This window comes from Alligator mississippiensis, chromosome 6 (assembly GCF_030867095.1).
Source record: "Alligator mississippiensis isolate rAllMis1 chromosome 6, rAllMis1, whole genome shotgun sequence".
Lineage (NCBI taxonomy): Eukaryota > Metazoa > Chordata > Crocodylia > Alligatoridae > Alligator > Alligator mississippiensis.
Window position 1 is genome coordinate 59059799 of NC_081829.1, and position 20089 is coordinate 59079887.

General features: G+C 43.8%; 1 protein-coding gene across 1 annotated transcript in view; it reads left to right on the forward strand.

Moving 5' to 3' along the window:
* NPFFR1 (neuropeptide FF receptor 1) overlaps window positions 1–19482 on the forward strand; it is a 45166-nt gene extending 25684 nt beyond the window's left edge. Inside the window, exons 3-4 of the mRNA XM_006265073.4 lie at window positions 9214–9313; window positions 12695–19482. Of these exons, the coding sequence (XP_006265135.1) occupies window positions 9214–9313; window positions 12695–13586 (992 nt within the window). The 3' untranslated portion in view covers window positions 13587–19482. The remainder of the gene's footprint in view (window positions 1–9213; window positions 9314–12694) is intronic.
* Window positions 19483–20089: the final 607 nt, after the last annotated feature.

The following is a 20089-nucleotide window of genomic DNA, read 5'->3' on the forward strand; positions in this document are numbered from 1 at the left end:
CTGGAGAGGAGTTCTTTCAGAGCCTTACATTGGTACTTCTGTTTAAATTCACTGAAGTGTTCCTACTGTAGTGCGCAAGTTTGTCATTACCCTGAAATAGAATAGTTTTCTGAAAGCATACTGTTAGGTTTACAATAATTTGGATTTTTAAGAAGTATTAGCTTTACAGCTGAATACAAGGCATGACCTGTGGCCTAGTAATGCATCTGACCACAAGGCAGAATGATAGCTAGGCCTTTGCTTGTGTCAAGTAATCATTTTAACTGCAACAAGCATTTTCTGAGTTAAAAAGTGAATCTGTGTCTGTGTGCTAAAAAAAATCAGCTACAGCTAGAAGTAAGATAAGACAGAGAAACCATTGTTTGAGCTTACTGGTTGTGTCCTTGAGAAGTATCTTCTACTGTGTAAGGTTTTGCTAACATAATGTTACTGTTACTTAACTTTTAGCTTTTAAAAAGTGCTAGTTCAGCTTAATAGAAATATGCTGTTACAAAGATTTGTAGAGCACCGCCCCAAGTATTGCTTTTTGTTAACCATATAGTCTTGCTTTGTTGTAAGAAGTATAAAAGATCGCCTCACCCTTGTGGGGGGGCCATTTTGCCTTTTGCTGGCTTTATGGTCTTTGCTCGAGCAAATAAACAGCTGTCTTTCTTTACCCGCGTTGTCTGTCAATCAAATTACAGCTAGACAACGGACCTTAGGGAGGTTTCTCCCACCACAATTTGGCACCCCAGATGGGACCCGTCTAGCTTGACGCCTTTGGAGACCTCCATCCCCCGACACCCCAGCGCGCACCAGGTGAGTTCACCTATTGGGTTAGTCTCGGGAGGTGGACGGTCCCCTCAGGACCAATAACGCGGGATCCTCAAGTCGGGTAAAGGAACGGTACCGGCGAGTACCTCAGGTCAGGTATGTTTTTGGTTTCTATCTGGTTTCTGGTTTTCTGGTTTTACCTCTAGAGGTCTCTGGAAGCAGTCTTTGAGGGTATCTGTCTGCTGATCTAAACGCTGATAGAGCCAGCAGCCTCGCCGAAAGGCAAAAGACACAGATATAAGGTAGAAATGCTGTTATAACGGCCAATGACTAGGGTCTTGGACTCAAGACGCCCCTCCTCACAGAGAAAGCCAGTGGGGTCCGAGAACACCGGTTGTTGTACGTGGACGAAACAGCTTCTAGGCAGGTAGAACTTAGGGAAATAAGACTGCTTGTGCTTGGATATAATCATGGGTTCCGGTCTAGGGAAAGTTATTCCTGATTCACCCCTTGATTTTATGATTAAGAATTGGAAACATTTGGAGGGACGGGCGGAACTGTCCAAGTCTCGTATGGCAGAACTCTGTTTAACTAATTGGACGTCTTATACGTCCCAGTTAGATTTGGGAAGACAATGGCCAGAAAATGGATCATTTGACCTAAATCGTCTGGCTGCCTTACGAAAGATCTTGGAGGACCTCCGCCCTGGCCAAATTAGTTATTGGTATTTATGGGAAAACGTTGCTAGCAAGCAATTAAAACCTTTAGCTTCCCAGACCCCTGCACCTTTTCCAAATCTGTTAGCTCCCCTTCTATATCCAAAACCTGCTGCACCACCGTCATATTCAGAAGATGATTACAGACCCATGCCTAGGCCCCCTAACCTACCATTGATACCACCCCAAATGTTTGAACCCCAAAACATTGCCCCTGGGCCGGCCGAGGGACTGGGAAGTCTTCGGGAGGCATCACCTCGATTGTCTCTCTCAGAATCCCCGAGTCCCGGATCTGGAGATGGGTCAAGAGATCCCTCTCCAGATTCCAGTTCCACTCCGATTTCAAATCGCACTCATCAAAAATTGTCTAAGCCTGAACTTCAGTTACCTCTAAGAGAATACCCTGTGCCTGGCGAGGGTGGAGAAGTTATCAGTCACTGGACACATGCTCCGTTCTCCACCACAGACCTCTTAAACTGGCAAGAAAACACCCCCAGGCTCAGAGATGATCCCGAAGTAGTTCTAAGACGCTTCAAAACCATTTTCATGACTCATAACCCCTCCTGGTCAGATGTCATGCAGCTTCTTGAAAGCCTCTTAACTATGGATGAGAAGACTCAAGTACTATGCCATGCTGACCAATTTCTAGCCGATCAGCCCCATGAAAACCACCCCATGCCTAATGGCGTGCCCAGGCAAAATCCGAATTGGAATTACAATCAGGAAAGGGGGCAAAATTCAATACGAATGCTGAAAGACAGCATTTTAGAAGGATTAAAGAAAGCAGGAGATAAAACTACAAACTGGTCCAAAGTGACAGCTACTGTTCACGGTCCCGAAGAACACCCTTCAGACTATTTTGAAAGACTCTGTAAAGCTATACGTCAGTATGGAAACATGGACCCCGAGACACCTGCCACTTTGCCTGTGTTAAGACTTGTGTTCATAAGTCAGGCTAGCGAAGATATTAGAAAAAAGCTTCAACATAACACTGAGGGTGTTGAGGGCAAATCCATGGCAGAAATCTTAGCCATTGCTACTAAAACTTTTAATGGAAGGGAAGAAAAAAAGAAGAAAGAAAAACAAAAGGAAGATCAGTCCAACATTCGCATGTTGGCAGCAGTAATACAGCCCACAAATGCCTATAGAACCAATCTGCCCCGTAGCCCGAGGCCCTTTGTGTCTAGGCAACCGGGCCGTACCTACCAACCGTATGGGCCCAATGTATGTCATTACTGTAGACAGGAAGGACACTGGAAAAGAGAGTGCAAGTTAAGACCAAAAAGATCCCCAAGTAATAACCCTGAAAATCAAAAATTCAAGAACCCTCAGTTCACTACAGTTACCCCAGATCTTGCTCAAAACCAATGTGACGACTGACGTGATGAGGGAGATTCTACATGCCACTTTCTGCAACTATCCTCTGTCCAACCTAAAGAAGTCACCCTAAACTGCAGTGCTCAAGATCCCCTAATACCCTTAAAGATAGGAGAACACGTCTACGAGTGCCTGCTAGACACAGGGGCAACATTTTCCAGTATTTCCAAAGGACATCTTTCACCAAGTGAAAAACAAGTCACTGTTATGGGAATTGAGGGAAAACCCTTCCGTTGCTCATTTTCACAACCCACGAATGTAAAAATTGGCCCCCTCTCAGTAGAACACTCTTTTCTTCTAGCAACTGGCCCTGTTAACCTTCTTGGACGGGATCTTCTTTGCAAACTACAAGCCACCATACAGTGCTCACCTGACAGAATTATTCTAACGTTTCCGTCCTCCCTGGTCCCAATGATAGCCACAGTGCTTGCAGTTACAGAAGACTCGAGCTTGCAGTCTCTTCCCCTTGTTCTAAAAGAAAGGGTACCCTCAGAGCTTTGGGGCCTCACCTCCAGCTCGGTGGGACTCCTAAAATCTGCAGATCCTGTCAAAATTCTAATTCGTACCAATCTTGAGCCACCTAAAGTACCCCAGTATCCTTTGAAAGCAGAAGCTATTGAGGGACTCAAGCCTTTAATTGAAGATTTTTCTAAACAAGGAATTTTAATTCCCTGTCAGTCCCCCTGTAACACACCTATACTTCCAGTAAAGAAACCCAAGCCTGGTCCAGACGGGAAACCTGTGTATCGTCTGGTTCAAGATCTCAGACAAATTAATAAGTATGTCATTCCTCGACACCTGGTTGTTCCTAACCCCAATACTATTTTAACTGCAATACCCCCTGACACTGCTTTTTATACCGTAATAGACCTCTGTTCTGCTTTCTTCAGCATCCCCATCCACCCTGAATCCCAATATCTTTTTGCCTTCACCTGGGGTTCTTTTCAACTGACCTGGACAAGGTTACCCCAAGGATATGTAGAATCTCCCAGCATTTTTTCTCAAATTCTTCACAAAGATTTGCAAGATGTTACTTTTCCTAACTCCTCATCCCTTCTAATATACGTGGATGATTTACTCTTATGCTCTGCCTCATCAGAAGCATGTATTCAAGACACCATCATTTTACTCACTGCACTAGCCGCCAAAGGCCACAAGGTGTCACCAAATAAGTTTCAGTTTTGTAAATCCACTGTTAAATACTTGGGCCACATTTTGGAGTCTGGCCAAAGATGCCTGAGTGATGACAGAATCCAAGCTATCCTAAATATTCCCAAGCCTATAACAAAGCGTCAAGTTCGGGGTCTGCTGGGAATGGTGGGGTTCTGTCGCTCCTGGATTCCAGCCTTCGGAGAGTTAACCAAACCACTTGTACAGCTTACTACAAAAGAGGCAGAAGAGCCAGTCTTTTGGGATCATGAAGCTGCCCGTAGTTTCAATAATATAAAATCTGCTTTAACTTCTGCCCCTGCCCTAGGGCTACCAGATTATCAAAAACCTTTCACGCTCTTTGTCCATGAGTGACTAGGAGTAGCCTCTGGGGTACTTACTCAACCCTTAGGCAACACCCAACGCCCGGTAGCTTACTTCTCTGCACAATTAGATCCAGTGGCAAAGGGGGGAGTAGGCTGCCTTCGTGCAGTGGCAGCAGCTGCAATCATAGTCGAGAAAGCCCAGGAATTAGTCCTCAGATATCCCCTTATCCTCAAGGCTCCACATGCAGTTGCCCTACTTCTACTCCAGAAAAATACTCAACATTTTTCTCATCAGAGAATGAACAAGTATGAAACCACACTTTTAATGGCTACAAACCTGGTCATAGAGAGATGCAATACCCTGAATCCGGCTACTCTATTACCTCTACCCAGCAACAGGGAACCAGACTCTCACGATTGCCTTCAAGTTGCAGCGTTTTCAGACAAACCCAGGGTAGATCTTAGTGACCTACCCTTAGACAACCCTGACTTGATTTTTTTTGTAGATGGCTCTTCAAAATTAGTAAATGGAGTTAGAAAAACGGGTTATGCAGTAGTAACTCCATTTGAAGTACTTGAAGCTGAACCACTGCCTGGGCAGTTGAGCTCGCAGGCGGCTGAACTTACTGCCCTTACACGAGCTTGTCAATTAGCATCGGGCCACTCTGTAAATATTTGGACTGATTCTAAGTATGCCTTTGGAATCTGTCATGCCACTGGACAATTGTGGAAACAGAGAGGATTTATGACAGCTTCTGGAACTAAAATATCAAATGCTAAACAAGTTAATGATCTCCTACAAGCTATAATGTTGCCAAAAACATTAGCGGTAATGCATTGCCCAGCTCATACCAAAAAGGGAGATCAAGTCTCAAAAGGCAATGCCCTGGCCGATGCTGCAGCTCAAACAGCAGCCTTACAACCACTATCCGCCCTAGCCTTCCAAGCTCAAATTCCCCAGTCAAAGGCATATTTGGGAATATTGCTAGAGCCAAAAATGTACGAGTCTGTACCACCTTTAGAACAACAGATGGAAAGCGGCAGGAGCCACCTGTGAAAAAGACGGAATATGGAGATTGCCAGATGAAAGGATAGTGTTACCTAAAGCAGCTCTTAGACCCTATCTGCAACAACTCCATCAAAGCGAGCATTTAGGTTGTGAAAAACTTGCGCACTACAATTCCCCACTTTGTTCCAATTTTTCAGAGGAAATTTTGGAACATACTTTTAGGTATTCAACTTCTTGTGGGGTTAGGTTTTGATGATTGATGCTGGATATTTGTACAAACTGACCATACATTTTTACTTGCCTTTGCATAAACTGTTGTCCTAGAGAGGACACTGAAAACAGCACAACAGGCAGATTATAGTTATAACAATTCCAATTAAGCTTAATACAAAAGGTCTAAGCCATCCTGTAAGGGAAGGCAACCAATTTGTGAGCCAACTAAGAGATGTATCTTTGGGGATTTTTGCTATATCTTCGGCTTTTTGGATATGGACAGCTGCATCATTGAGGTGGGTTTGTTTCTCCCACCACACTACAAAGGAAATGCAAGAAATCATCTTTCCATTAGGCCTGAAGAAACAGCTTTAGTACCACAGGCCTCTCTCAGCTCTGGTTTGCCCAGGAAATGAAATTGAAGTTGGAAACTCACCTGGCTCTATTATGGGAAATTAAAATATGCTACTGCAAGATAAAGCTGACGTAATTAAAAAGTCAGGGAATGGAAAAGCTTGGGTTCTTAGAGGAATATTACCTTGCTTATATTCAACATATGCAATATTTTGAATATGAGTTAGGCTGTTAAATGCATATAAAAATTTTAAGTGAATGTTGGGGTGAGCAAACACAACTCCATTAAATCAAGTCAGGTTCCTCAGTGTGGGTCAATTGATGTTAATATGAATACCTCAAAGTAGTGTTCTAATTTGAAAAATGAGCCTGTAAAAATGGCACTTGAATTTCTCTCAGCAATTACCAAATGTGCTCAAGTGAAAAGATGTTTTTCTATTTGCCACTCCAGCAAATAGGGTTTGGGACTTGACGATAAACCTGGGTTCTTTCCATTTGCAGCATCGTAATCAGTAACACAGATTCTTGCAGGCCAGACTAAGCCCTCACTTTCATGCAACACAGTTCTACTCAAATGATACTCCTACTTGTTCCAGTACAACCCTGTTGCCTTGCAAACAAATCTGTTTATAACATATACACTGAAATAAAGTCCAGCTCACTCAGCATTAATTAGTTCATTATCTTTGTAATGCTAACAGGAAGAAAAACAATAAAATTATGTTTGTCATTCAGGTGAGTTTATCTGACTCTGAATGTGGAAAGGATTGGAACTCTTTCATAAAGTGCCATTTTTTATACAGCCACATCTCAGAATAAAAAAGTCCTTCTGAAAATTTGTATTAAAATGCAGCTATAACTTTGCATTGATGTACTTTGCATTAAAGCACAATTTTACTTAGTCAAGCAGCTATATAAAGACATCATCTTTCCTAACCAGTTTACTCCCTGTGTTTGTTTAGTTGTGGCTGCTGACCTTTTTGATGGCTAAAATTTTATTTTACTACTTTTGACACCTGCTCAGCCTTCCAAGCAAGTGTAGCTAAGGTTTAATAAACTGGATAATATTGTGTAATGTATATGGAATTGTTAACTAAGTGCTGATTGCAGAACCTTTATTACTTATATTGCATGGGCCAGAAAGAGCCCAACTTGACTTGGACAGCACAATGTCCAAGGAATCTGTTCGAACAGCTTAAAAGTTCTGTGGAAGGTGATAAACTCTGCATACATCTTTAGAAAGCTGCCAGCTCCATTTTAACTATGCTGTTATCTTTTCAACTCCAGCATGGGCTAAAATCCAAGGACTTTTGGCACTCTTACGGTAGAGGGCTCTTATTCAAATACAAACATCCTAGACATTATGTTTCTCTTTAAGATGGTGATTCTTAACCAGGGATCCTTTCAAGGGTACTGTGAGGCACCACACAATGTTAGCACTGTTATGTGTGCAAACATGATTCACAAGATAAACCCAGAGATTTCAAATAGGATCCGTAGTGATACAGACATTTTGCCCTGTTGCTCTTTCTGAGTTCTTTGAAACAGAAAAAATTCTGTATTATTTTTCCATAGTCAAAGGAAGAGTAAAATCTAAGAGCTGGCATGTTCCAGTAAGTGCCTTTAATCTAAAAAGGTTGAGAATTGCTGCTCTAAGAAAACTGGTTTTGTCATTTGCCAAAGCTTCCTGCCCCCCTAAGACATCCATCAAGTGATTCCCTGAATAGGTTGCTCACATCAGAAGGACTGGAAAGTTATAAAAGAGCAGGAAATTCACCTGTTCACTTTTGTCAGCCATCCTGCACTAGCTCAAGATAAGTGGGGCTATTGCAGGATTCTGAAGATGCAGAGAGAAAACTTGCCTTCCTAAAAGTGGATGGGCCTCTCCAGGTGAAGGGAAGGATTAGCTGAACTGAGAGGCGGTGCATTCAGGAAGGTAATTGTTTTTTAATGATAAATGTTCACTTGTACTTTGTCCTCTAAGTAAAAGCAATGGTGTGTTCAGAAACTGTGTAAAAACTCTTTGAATCTGTATATGCCATTTACTCTCATTTACCATGTGACTTCTGACTGGTTAAAACGTAAAACCTTTGCTGAGATTCTGGGGAAGAGAAAGTCAGTAGTGGAACCTGGGTACATGCCATTTGGTTGCATATTCCCAGATGAGGGTCCTAGACAGGTCTGAATCTCAGGAGTGTGCCTAGGGAGCTAGGACTGAAGGGCAATGCCTGTTCAGACTCCAGATGCCTGAAACATCCAGGGGTCCCTTAACTAAGTCCCTGACGATAATGTGGTAAGAGGCCAACAGGAGTGATTCAACTGTATGCTACTGTACATCTCCCATGTTGAATCTGCCATGCTGCCAGTTAGAAAAAGCTATATTTTGCACATTGAGGAAATTTGAAGTGAAAACTAGAGACAGACTTTTAGATTCTTGTTTGAGAGCACAACCACATAGTAATCAATATTAACTTGAGCTATTAGCTGAATAGGTGATAGTTTTGTACCCAAAGCAAATCTGGTGATTAGTATTGGAAACCTTCAATATAAATCTTAAAAAGATAACAGGATGGTATTTATTTTGTTTGCTTGTCCATTATGGCTTCAAAGTACAGTCTTTAGCAATTTTTCAGAATCATACGGGTTAAAGTACAGACCATAACCATCCTTGCCTCCCACTGATTTGTACTGCAATCTATTTACATTTTTTAAAGTCACTGCATCACCAAAGGACATGCGAGGCGTAGTAAGAAACCAGATACACAGCCAGCCTACAAGATACCGCCCTAGTACCCATTCATGGTAAATGGGGACATCTAGAGGAGATTGTTGATGGAAAGCAGAAATCAAATTTAAATCTAGTGTATTTTAAGGCTTTATAACACACCTCTAGAGGATTGCTAAAAATCTCTTATAGATTTAAAAACTGCATCTCTGGGTGCAACCTGAGAGGATTAGTGGGTTCTGTAGTTTTACCTAGGCCTCAACCAGAAGGATGGTATGGAAAGTGAAAGGCAAACAAGGGGGCTCTGTAAGGCACATGGATTAGGTAACACTCATTTTCCCTGGGCAAAAATGTGGTATCTTCTTTTTTTGCAAGAAACAAAAAATATGTGACTAGATTTATGATCTCTCTGCAAAATATCAGCTCAATGCAATTTAGATGAGACAACTCACAAAACCTCAAAAGATATGCAGCCTTTTCACGAGGCTTATTTTCACCGGTTCTGCAAATATAAACCCTAGTCAAATGTAAATTGTTCTGTATAGGAGTTTATGGTATGTGCAAATTACTATGTTCTTTGTGTCATTTTAGGTTGGCCATTTAACAACACCATGTGTAAAATGAGCGGACTGGTGCAAGGGATGTCTGTTTCAGCTTCAGTTTTCACACTGGTGGCTATTGCTGTGGAAAGGTAGGTTGGCATCAGTAATCTCTTTCTAGCCCTTTCCCTGCAGCAAATAGACTATGGTCAGAAATCATTTCAGTTGATCTTCTCAGTGGTGCCCATTGGGTGGACCTATACTGCAACCACACGGTAACTCTTCATTTCAGTATTCCAAAGGAGTCAGCAACCTTTGTGGAGTGGTGGGCAGAAATGCACAGTTTAGGCTGAGGCAGGCCAGCACTTCCAACCTGACTACCACAATTGCTGCTTCTCTCCTGCCAAATTACTGCCAATACTTGTGTGCAACAGTTTCCCTCAAATGCCACAGAATTACCACTGAATTCTCCTGCCTCTGACTTGCAGCAGTTATGAAGCCTTCATGAACCAGATGAAATCACTAGGCAGGCCAAATCCTGCCCTCAGGCCAAAGGTTGCCAACCTCTGCTTTAGAACATAAGGGCTAAGTGCTGTTTGTACTCCATCAGTCCCTAAACTTACCTGATGCAGCCCAACAGATAAAATACAAAATGTGCATGATGGAGAAAGAGAACTGCAGAGATAATAAAAGAAAAGAGATTTAGGCTTCTGAATCGTAGACATACATATGCAATAGTATCCTGTCAACCCTCCTAATGAAGAGACTTGTCTCAATAGAACGTGAGAAAATCCAGCTGCTCATCACCAGGATTTTTGTTTTTTCCTCCAAAGCCTTCAGTAAGTTGATATCCTCATAGGTCACTTGTTGGTATGATGTTCCTCTGTGGTGTCACCACATTTTCTAAAAACATTTTATAAATAAAAAAGTTAAAGAATTTCCCAGTTCTCCTTTTCCAAGTCAGCACATGCATGAAAAAGCAGAGATAGTTATGCTATGACTATGTCTTTGCATTACCCCATAACTGCAGCATCCTTCTGCCCAAACCAGTGTGAGTAAAGAAGTCTGAATCATCAGTGCTTGCTACTCATTTTCCATCATTGAGGATGACCATGAAATAGGCAAGGCAATGGAGCATCAGGCCCAAAGAGATTTTAGTGTTTCAAAGTCACCCATATAATGGAAAATACACTGTTAAGTGTAGGCGGTGGCCCAGGGGGTCTTGGCAGTTCACTTATTATTCCATATGTGGATTGCTAACACATCAATGGCCATTTAAAATGTCACTGTACAGTGCTTTCTCTCTGGAAATAAATGAAATGTGAATGTTTCTTACTTTAAAAAGTAATTTCCTTTAGTTTGACATGAGTTGTCCTACGGCAGTTTTGCTGTCATGAGATTCCATTAGTAGTTTGCACTTGTAAATGTTACAGAGACAGATAAATCCCTAGCAACTCATGGTTTTATTGAATAATTAATGTATTAACTAATTTTGCCACAATGTCTTTACCTTTTTCTTGAGTTTGTAGTCTTCTTTACAGTCTCACCTGAATATATGGCCCGTGTAGTGCAGGGGAGCCCATGATTTGGCCCTCAAAGTAATTTCATCTGGCCCCTAGTACTGCCTGTGGGTCTTAGAGTGACCCACAGGCAGCATGTGGGGTGCACTGGGTGGGGTGCAGCACAGCCCCAGACTGCCCATGTGCCATTCTGCATACTGTGCTGTGTGCAGTGGCCACTCCAGGGTTCTAGGGCCATGGAGCACAACGCCACAGTAGCAGCTTTAGGACCAAGGAGAACAGCCCCATGGCAGCCAGAGCAGGATTGCACTACATGCAGTGCCCACTCCAGATCTGGAACACAGAGCCAGTCTGTGGTTCCAATCTAGCCCATGGACTAACCCCACAGCACCCATCTGGCCCATGGGGCTAAATGAGTTTGATGCTCCTAGTTTAGTGCATTTAGATGCAGTGTGACATCAGCTTTGATTACAGGACCCAATCACTACAGCATCCCTCTGCTGAAGTTCTGACCCAGTGGTGCTCAGTCTTTTGGTACCATGGGCTGGGTTGGGCCCCACACGCCAGTGTCGATCCCTGTGTTGGCCTGTGCAGCCAGTATAGGATACAGAGCAATGATGTCCAGCCTATAGGGCTCCCTACAGGCCCAGAAATTTGGAAACAGCTCAGTGGCAATTAACACTGCCACCACTCTGTCAAATTTTTGGACCTGGGGGAGCCTTGCAGGCTAGATTACATGGTTCCGTGGGCCAGATCTGGCTACAAACCAGAAGTTGAGTATCTCTGTTTTAATCATTATTTTGTATGTAATGATTTAGTTCCAGAATACAGGCTAATGCCAGATGAAGAGAAGAATGAGTGCTGCAATAATTTTCATTTTGCACAACTATTTTTTTTAAATAATTTTTGCTCCAGGATGAATGGACTTGTAACAGAGTGCCATCTCCAGGGGTGGCCATGAAGCCCCTGGAGGCTGAGCAAATTCCTTATACCTTGTTCTCGGGGCAATTCACCCTCCTTTTTTATGCCATACCTTGATGTAAATGGTTATTAAAGCATGGGAGGCTGTCCTGATCTTACACTAATGTTGGGGATCCAAGCCTTAAGTGCTAATTATGTGGCTCCATTCCTCCCCTATACCACACCCCATGCCTCACAGGTGTTATAAGTCACCAACTGGGTGGGACACTTGTCCCTACATCTCCAGGCCACTTCAAGCCTTCCTTCCTTTGTTGGGGTTTTAGCCTTCCCCGCTTCCACCCCTCTACTCTGGGTCATCCTGCCCTAGGCCCACTGTTTTAGGCCTTGCCTCTGGGCCCCAGCCCTGCTCTTACCCCTTTTAGGCTTCAGGCCCCCAGCCCCTATCTCTGCCCTGCTTGGGCTTACTACAGCTGACCTGACTACAGGGCTGTCCTTTAACCCCTGCTCTGCTGGCTGGCTGTGCTATAAAGACTCTGCCCTGAAAGAAGCCAAACCAGTCTCCAGTAACAGGGTCATGATTCCCTGTTACAGGACCCCTGTTTAAAAGCACAGGGTGTTTATGCACATGCTTTGGGAGGTGGGGGAGACAGGATGGGGGTGGCTTCAAGTGGCTTTAATTAGAATGACTCTGAGAGCTGCTATAATTAAAGTACACATGTATCAGCATCACATGTATCAGCGTCCCCAAGCTGAAAAATGGTGGTAAGGGCATGGGGATGCTGATACACATGATGCTGGATCTGCTCGACTCGATACACATGATGCTAGATCTGCAGACTCAATTAATTGAGTCTGCTCCAATGTGCTGTAATTACAGCACATCAGAGCAACCTTGATGCACATGTATTGGTGCCCACAGTAGTTAAAATGGTAGGACTCAAAACTGGGTCTTCTGCATGACAAAATTTATATAATGACAGTTTCTTTTTAAAAAGGCCTTTGTAAATGTAAGCTCACTGCGTCTTGGAACATGCAGTTAGAGCCTCAGGAGAACGTGAAAACAATGCTTGTTTCTTTTTCTTCCTCTTTTAGGTTCCGATGTATCGTTTACCCCTTTAGACAGAAACTCACCCTGAGGAAAGCCCTGGTCACCATTGTAATCATTTGGGTCTTGGCTTTAATAATCATGTGTCCCTCAGCAGTCACCTTGACTGTCACCAAAGAGGAATATCACTTCATGGTGGATGCTTACAACAATTCCTACCCACTCTATTCCTGCTGGGAGGCATGGCCTGACAAGGGGATGCGAAAGATCTATACAACTGTACTCTTTTCTCACATTTACCTGGCTCCACTCACCTTAATTGTCATCATGTATGCCCGGATTGCTTTCAAACTTTTTAAGTCCTCTGCACCCATCCGGGGCTCCCAATCAGAGGAAAATGAGGGGAGAAGAGTCTCCAAGAGGAAAGTCAAGGTAATCAACATGTTAATCATAGTGGCATTGTTTTTTACCCTCTCCTGGTTGCCTCTGTGGACTTTAATGCTGCTGACAGATTATGGAAACCTAACAGAGTACCAGCTCAACCTGATTACAGTTTATATTTTCCCATTTGCCCATTGGCTGGCATTCTTCAACAGCAGCATCAACCCAATCGTCTATGGGTATTTCAACGAGAACTTCCGAAGAGGGTTCCAGGAGGCTTTCAAGGTCCAACTCTGCTCCGTGGAAAGAGAACATAAGGGCACCTATTCTGAGAGGAACAATAATGGGTTCCTTTTTGGCATACGCAATCGAATCTTTGTTGAAGTGCAAGGCAGTGATTCAGTGCAACCATCTGAGTCTGGACAAAGTAACCCCCCCAAAACTGGGTTATTTCCATTGAAGAATGGGCGGGTTGCTCACCATGGGCTGCTGGTTGAGGATTTGGACAGTAAAGGTTCTTCTCACAACTGTGTCAGCATCCCAGCTTGGGATATCTAATACTGCATACAGGATACCAGTGTTTGATAGATCTTGCCCAGTAATGACATAGGTCTGTGAACTATGATGTTTGCAATCAAATATTTCATTTTGAGAGGATGTTGGCACCAAGGGAATCTTTTGTAGTGATGGGCATCTAGACAAAAAACTACAGGCAGTCCTCAGACTTATGACACAATTGGTTTCTGAAAACCAGTGTCTTAAGTCGAAACGTTGCAACTTGGAACCAATTTTCTCATAAGAAACAATGTTATAAATGGGGGATTGGTTCCTGAACCAAGGCCTGATACCCTATTTTCACAAAAAATACCCCGGAATTTTGTACTCGATCAATTATAGATGAGTAATATAGCTACATGAATGTATTTATATTGTAAATAGCAATCATATTGATTTGGAAGGACTTTTTTGAAGTGACTTTGTTGGACTTCCCGGAGGGCAGGGAACAACTACAAGCAGACCTGGGCAGGTTGGACAAATGGTCAGAAAACAACAGAATGCAATTCAACAAGGAGAAATGCAAAGTGCTGCACCTAGGGAGGAAAAATGTCCAGCACACCTACTGCCTAGGAAATTACCTGCTTGGTGGGACGGAAGCGGAAAGGGATCTTGGAGTCCTAGTGGACTCCAAGATGAACATGAGTCCTCAGTGTGATGAAGTCATCAGGAAAGCTAATGGCACTTTATCGTGCATCAGCAGATGCATGATGAAGAGATCCAAGGAGGTGATACTTCCCCTCTATCGGGTGCTGGTCAGACCGCAGTTGGAGTACTGCGTTCAGTTTTGGGCGCCACACATCAGGAGAGATGTGGATAACCTGGAAAGGGTCCAGAGAAGGGCCACTCGTATGGTTAAAGGGTTGCAGGCCAAGCCTATGAGGCGATACTAGGGCACCTGGACCTCTTCAGCCTCCGCAAGAGAAGGTTGAGAGGCAACCTTGTGGCTGCCTATAAGTTCATCATGGGGGCACAGAAGGGAATTGGTGAGGTTTTATTTACCAAGGCGCCCCCAGGGGTTACAAGAAATAATGGCCACAAGCTAGCAGAGAGCAGATTTAGACTAGACATTAGGAAGAACTTCTTCACAGTTCGAGTGGCCAAAGTCTGGAACGGGCTCCCAAGGGAGGTGGTGCTCTCCCCTACCCTGGGGGTCTTCAAGAGGAGGTTAGATAGGCATCTAGCTGGGGTCATCTAGACCCAGCACTCTTTCCTGCCTATGCAGGGGGTCGGACTCGATGATCTATTGAGGTCCCTTCCAACCCTAGCATCTATGAATCTATGACTTTTTGAAAGGCTCCTGGTTGGACTTTTTGAAGGGTTCTTGGCTGGAGTCTTCTCAGGAGTCTTGGCTGCAGGTTTTTCTGGAGTCTTGTCTGCTTTCTTAAAGAAAGTGTCTAAGGAAGTTTGGACAGATGTTCTCCAGGGAGATGAGTGATGCAGCAAACTTGTTCGCTGCCATGGTGTTGGATCAGATCAAGCATTGCAAAGTCAAAACAAATGTCAGAAAGTTGAAGCAGGGTGTCAATTTATAAACGTTGTAAGTGCGAAACATTGTAAGTTGAAACGTTGCAAGTTGAGGACTGCCTATAATAAATTTGGGGGATAAGATCACAACAGGTTTTGATGGTAATACATAATTATAGTTACAAAACAAACCAGAACAATTTATGTTCAGATTTCACAATGTATTACTTTCTTATAACTTCATGGAATTTAAGAGTGGCCTGAGAATGAATTTGGGATCTTGGCCCATGATCAGAAGGGACATGCATGTAGTGGTAGCTCATACTACAGACAGAGATGTGGAGGTGGAAGTACAGTATCAGGGTACTAATTATTCCAGTCTGCTACCTTATGTGGTGGATTCAGATTTGTTAGGCTACTCCACTTGGAAGAAAGAACAAAGACTCAGTAGTGGGAGAAAGAAAAAAAAAATTATCCAGGGAGCAGGGGAATGACTGGGAAGAATAATCAGTGTATAACAGGTAATTGCAGAATAACTCATATACCCCACCCAATTCCTAGAACCTTAATTCTTCAGCTCTAGGAAACTGATCTTTGCCCCTTGAGCTCCAAGACTCTTCTTCAGCTGCTGGTAATAATCAGTACTTTTGCTTGCTACCCTCCTTTCCAACCATCAAGACAAATCTTGTTACAGAGTCAACTGAGGTTCAGTAGAGTTAAACCTCAACAGCACCCAATGTGCATTGACTTTGTATTGCATGTACACACACACACATGTTGGTTAGTTTATAAGGTGCAAATCTACCCTATTTTCTCTTTGTATTGCAGATAAGAGAAAATGTTAATAGACTTATCTCACATGTCTAATCTGGAGAACTAAGTCATGATGTTGTATGATGTTATGAGATTACACTACCTCATACTGACAGAATGCAGAAAGAGGGAAGGAATAGGAACAAGATGATAAAAGTATTTGAAAATTCATGTCCCCAAGCAGGACATCGCCCACCAAGTGACCTGTGCACAGGCCCAGTCCCTGGTGCTTCTCACACCTGTTTTTATATAAATTGTCATTGTGATTTGAGTAGAATGGAGAACCTCTGTTGAAATGAAAATGGAACATCCAGAGCCTCTGCTCAGACCTCCTTCCTCTCAAACCTATGAAATAAGCTGTTTCATTTAAGTAGATGAAGACAATTCAAGAGATTTCATGTGAGATGTTCAATGTATTTCCTCTCCCAAACAGAGGGATGTGGCAGTGGGGGAACTTCTTTCCCTCCATGAGTAGAAAGTGGAAGAAGCAAAGACATATATTGCCTCCTAGAAGAAACTGGATCTGGGACTTGCTGCTGGGACACCTCTAGTACTACCAACTGCTGCCACTATGCTACTCACTAGCAAGCGAAGTTGAGCACCTCAGAAACAGCATAGGAGGGCACCACACACATTTCTCAAACTGCTCCTCACTTCATCAGCTGATTATGATCTGTTGTCTCTTTTATTAGCACAGGGGAAAGGAAGAGCTTTTCCTTTGAATTTACCAGAGGAAGAGAAGCTGTGTAAGCACTTGTAACCCACACTTACAAGTCTGGGGGATGGAATGTGGCTTTAGATGCTTACCCTCAATAGCCAGTCCTGTGTGTTTCATTGTTTAGTGAAAACTAGCTAGAATAGTCTCTTGGTTATTTATAGTTAATTTTAAGTTGTGAATGACTTCAGTTTTCATAAAAGCAGTTGGCTTGTGATACTGGCCTGGGCCAGGAAGAGTACAAGCATGTGTATGTTCGCTCTTCGTTCTCATTTTTGTTCTCACCCGTGACACTGTGATTCCAGTCCTGATGTTGGCAGAGACTGCCAGCTGTGATTTGTACCTGAGCATATTGTGGTCCTGTGATATACATAGAGAAATCTAAGAGGCCTGACAAATTCATTTTCACTTCTAAAATCTGAACCTAAATCTGTAAAGGTGAAAGGGCAGTTCAGTTAATTTACTTGGCTATGCACATTGCTTCTCTAATAAAAATCCTATTTTTACATAATATTAACTCCAAGACTGCATGTTCACCATAAAAACCCCCCAAAACCAAACACTGTAAACTATTGCTGAGTAGCGTCTTGAACTGTGACATCCAGTTGTATATGACCTAGCTCAGGACATGAGGAAATGAATAATAGGTAAAAATCTGTAAAATTATAGGGCACCTATACACATGCTATGGGGTGGGGTGAGCTTTTTAATTTGAGTGTCAATCAAGAGCTGCTCTAATTAAAGTGCCAGCAGCATCTCATGTGTTCAGTATCCCACATTTCAAAATGGCAGCAGGGGCACTTTAACTAAAGTTTGTTCAGCGAGCTTTAGTTAAAGCATCCCACCACTATTCTGAAATGCAGGTACACTGAATACATGAGACACTGCAGCACACTGGAGCATTGAGTCTGCTTCAATGTGTTCTAATCAGAATGCATCAAAGCATGTGTAAAAGTGCTCTATAGTGTTTTATAGCTGATACATTGGAACTGCTTTTCCTGTCCACTCTGAATGGAGGCTGAAAAGCTGTAACTTTAAATCTGTTTCATTCAGGTTAAAAGTACAAGGTTTAGCTCCACAGGAGCAGACAGACAAAACAGTTATATCAGTTCAGCTGATACAAGCTCCCAAGTGGTAAGTCCTTCCCATCCTTTTAAAATGGCTTATTATCATCTCTCTCCACAGCCTTATTGCATTCTTGCCTTACACTGTTAATATGCATCTCATATGCAACTCCATAATAATACTTAGCACTTTTTATTTGTAAGTGGTTCTACAGCCACCAAATGATCCTCCCAAGTCCACTGTGAAACGTAGAATCTCCTTTTCAGTGATTGTAAAACAAAGGAGCAAGTGCTCAAGTTCATAGGGAGGTCAGTGGAAAGCTGCTATTGGAAATCAGTAAGTCCAAGCCTGTGTACAGGTCATACTTTTCTATCAAAGTTGTCAGTTTTTTCAAAGTAACATCACTAGTCAAAACCATGCACCTTTTCTGTGCATACAATAAGGTACAAGGATCTGTTCCTGAATAAACCTATGATAGTCACGTTTTTAAGAATACTGAATTGTGAGTGCCTATACTTATACCTGATTTTCTGGGGGTGCTGAAATTTATAGCTCCCTTTGACTTCAAGTAGAGCACTGGGGCTCCACTCTTCTGAGAAATTACTTTGGTCTCAAACACACCAGAAGTGAGGCACTTAAAATTAGAGGCTATTTTTAAAAGTATTAGTCCAGTGCTTCTACTGTCCTCCCCAAAAATCTTTTTCTAATGGTTCTTTAACCTGTTTGGTCACCTACAAAAGTTTATCAGGTTAAGGATGGGATTTTCAAAAGTATTAGCATTACTCTAGCCTTGTTCCCTTTTGAAGTCAATGAGTGTTGTCATTCACTTCAATGGGAGTAATGTTTAGCCAGTGCCCTAACACGGGGTAGCCAACCTACAGCAAGTGTGCCACAAGTGGCACAGGCTTTGTGGGTCCTGCCATATTAGGGAGGCGGCAGGAAGCGGAGCAGCACATTGGACAGGGGAAGGAGATTGCACTGGCACTTGGGAAGGGCGCAGAGCTTTATTTGTGGCACCTCTGCCAAAAAGGATGGTTCCTGCTGCCCTAAGACATCAGCTATACCTGTTGTTTTATTAATGCCAGTTGGACAAGTATCACACATGGCTTGAAAAATAAAGGTTTATTTGACATGACTCCAGGACTGGAGTTTGGAGCCAATGACATTCCAGCCTGGGTTGGGAATGGGCACAGTTAAATGAGGCAAGTACAACACAGGGCCTGGCACAGCTGCTCATCATTTAACTGTATCACTTCAATGTGACATCACAAGCACTGGATGTGCGACTATAAATTCACCTTTCCTAGGCACGCAATGGGGCTGGGATACATTTTAACTCTCCTGCAGCAAGATGAACTTTGGTAGCTTATTAGTCTAATATTGCAGAGATACCAAACTAAGACTTGATCCCAGTAGGGTGGAAAGCTGGTATGTCCCTCACAGGGCCCTGAATAATCTCAGCATGTTCTTGCTTCATGCTAGAGGCAATCTGCCAACAGGTCCCACCCTTTACCTAATAACTAGCGAGATAACCTTCAGAGTGGGGGAATGCTGTTCCTAAATTAGCTGGAAGAAAGAAGCAGAAGGTGCTCCTTCCTTCCAGGACGGGCCAGCGGGAGTATTTGTGTAGCACCTTAGCTTCTGCCAGCTCAGGCTAAAAGGGAAAATGGACCCTGAGTGCCCTTCATGGCATGATGTTCACCACCTCCCTGGCTTTAGCAACACTGTGAGTAAGGCTGTGCTTGGTGTGTAGTGAATTCTTCTATTACTGTACCAAACCCTTTCCTGACATCAACAGATCACTGGCACTGAGTAATAAACCGCCCACCCTGCTAACCACCCTCGGGTTTGTCCTTTTCTATTGCAGAGGAGTGATGATGATCTGTGCTCTGGTAGCCCAAGGGCCCTGCGCAGAGCCGCTCGCTCTGCTGTGAATTGCTGCTGGAGCCTGATCCCCTAAACACTGAGCGGAGCCGGGCGCCTGAGCGGCTGCCGCATCACGCACAGCCACAACCCCGTGGCGGACAGAGGGCGGCAGGGAGCTCAGCTCCCCAGGGCGGGCAGGGTCGGAGCTGTCCCGCAGCTGCCGCTGGAAGCGCGGCCTGCGAGACCTGCTTCCAAGAAGAGAGACAGACGCATCCCGGCCCCGAGGTGCAGCCTTCCCAGGCTCGCCCATTTCCTGAAGTAGCCTCGCAGCGCCTGCCCTACGCTTCACGCCCGTCCCTACCCCTGCCGCCGCGTCCCGCCGGCGGAGGCGCTGCAGTAAGGGCCACGTGGGCGCCCGGCAGAAGCCAGATTTGGTGCGCATGCGCGCGCCCGGCGCTGTGACACATTGAAGTGGAGTGCGCCTGCGCCATGCTGCTCCTGGCCGGCTTGCGCGGGGGGCGTCGTCTCTTCGCCCCGCCCCGCGCCTGCGTGGTGCTGCTCTGTGGGTGGGCCTGGAGGG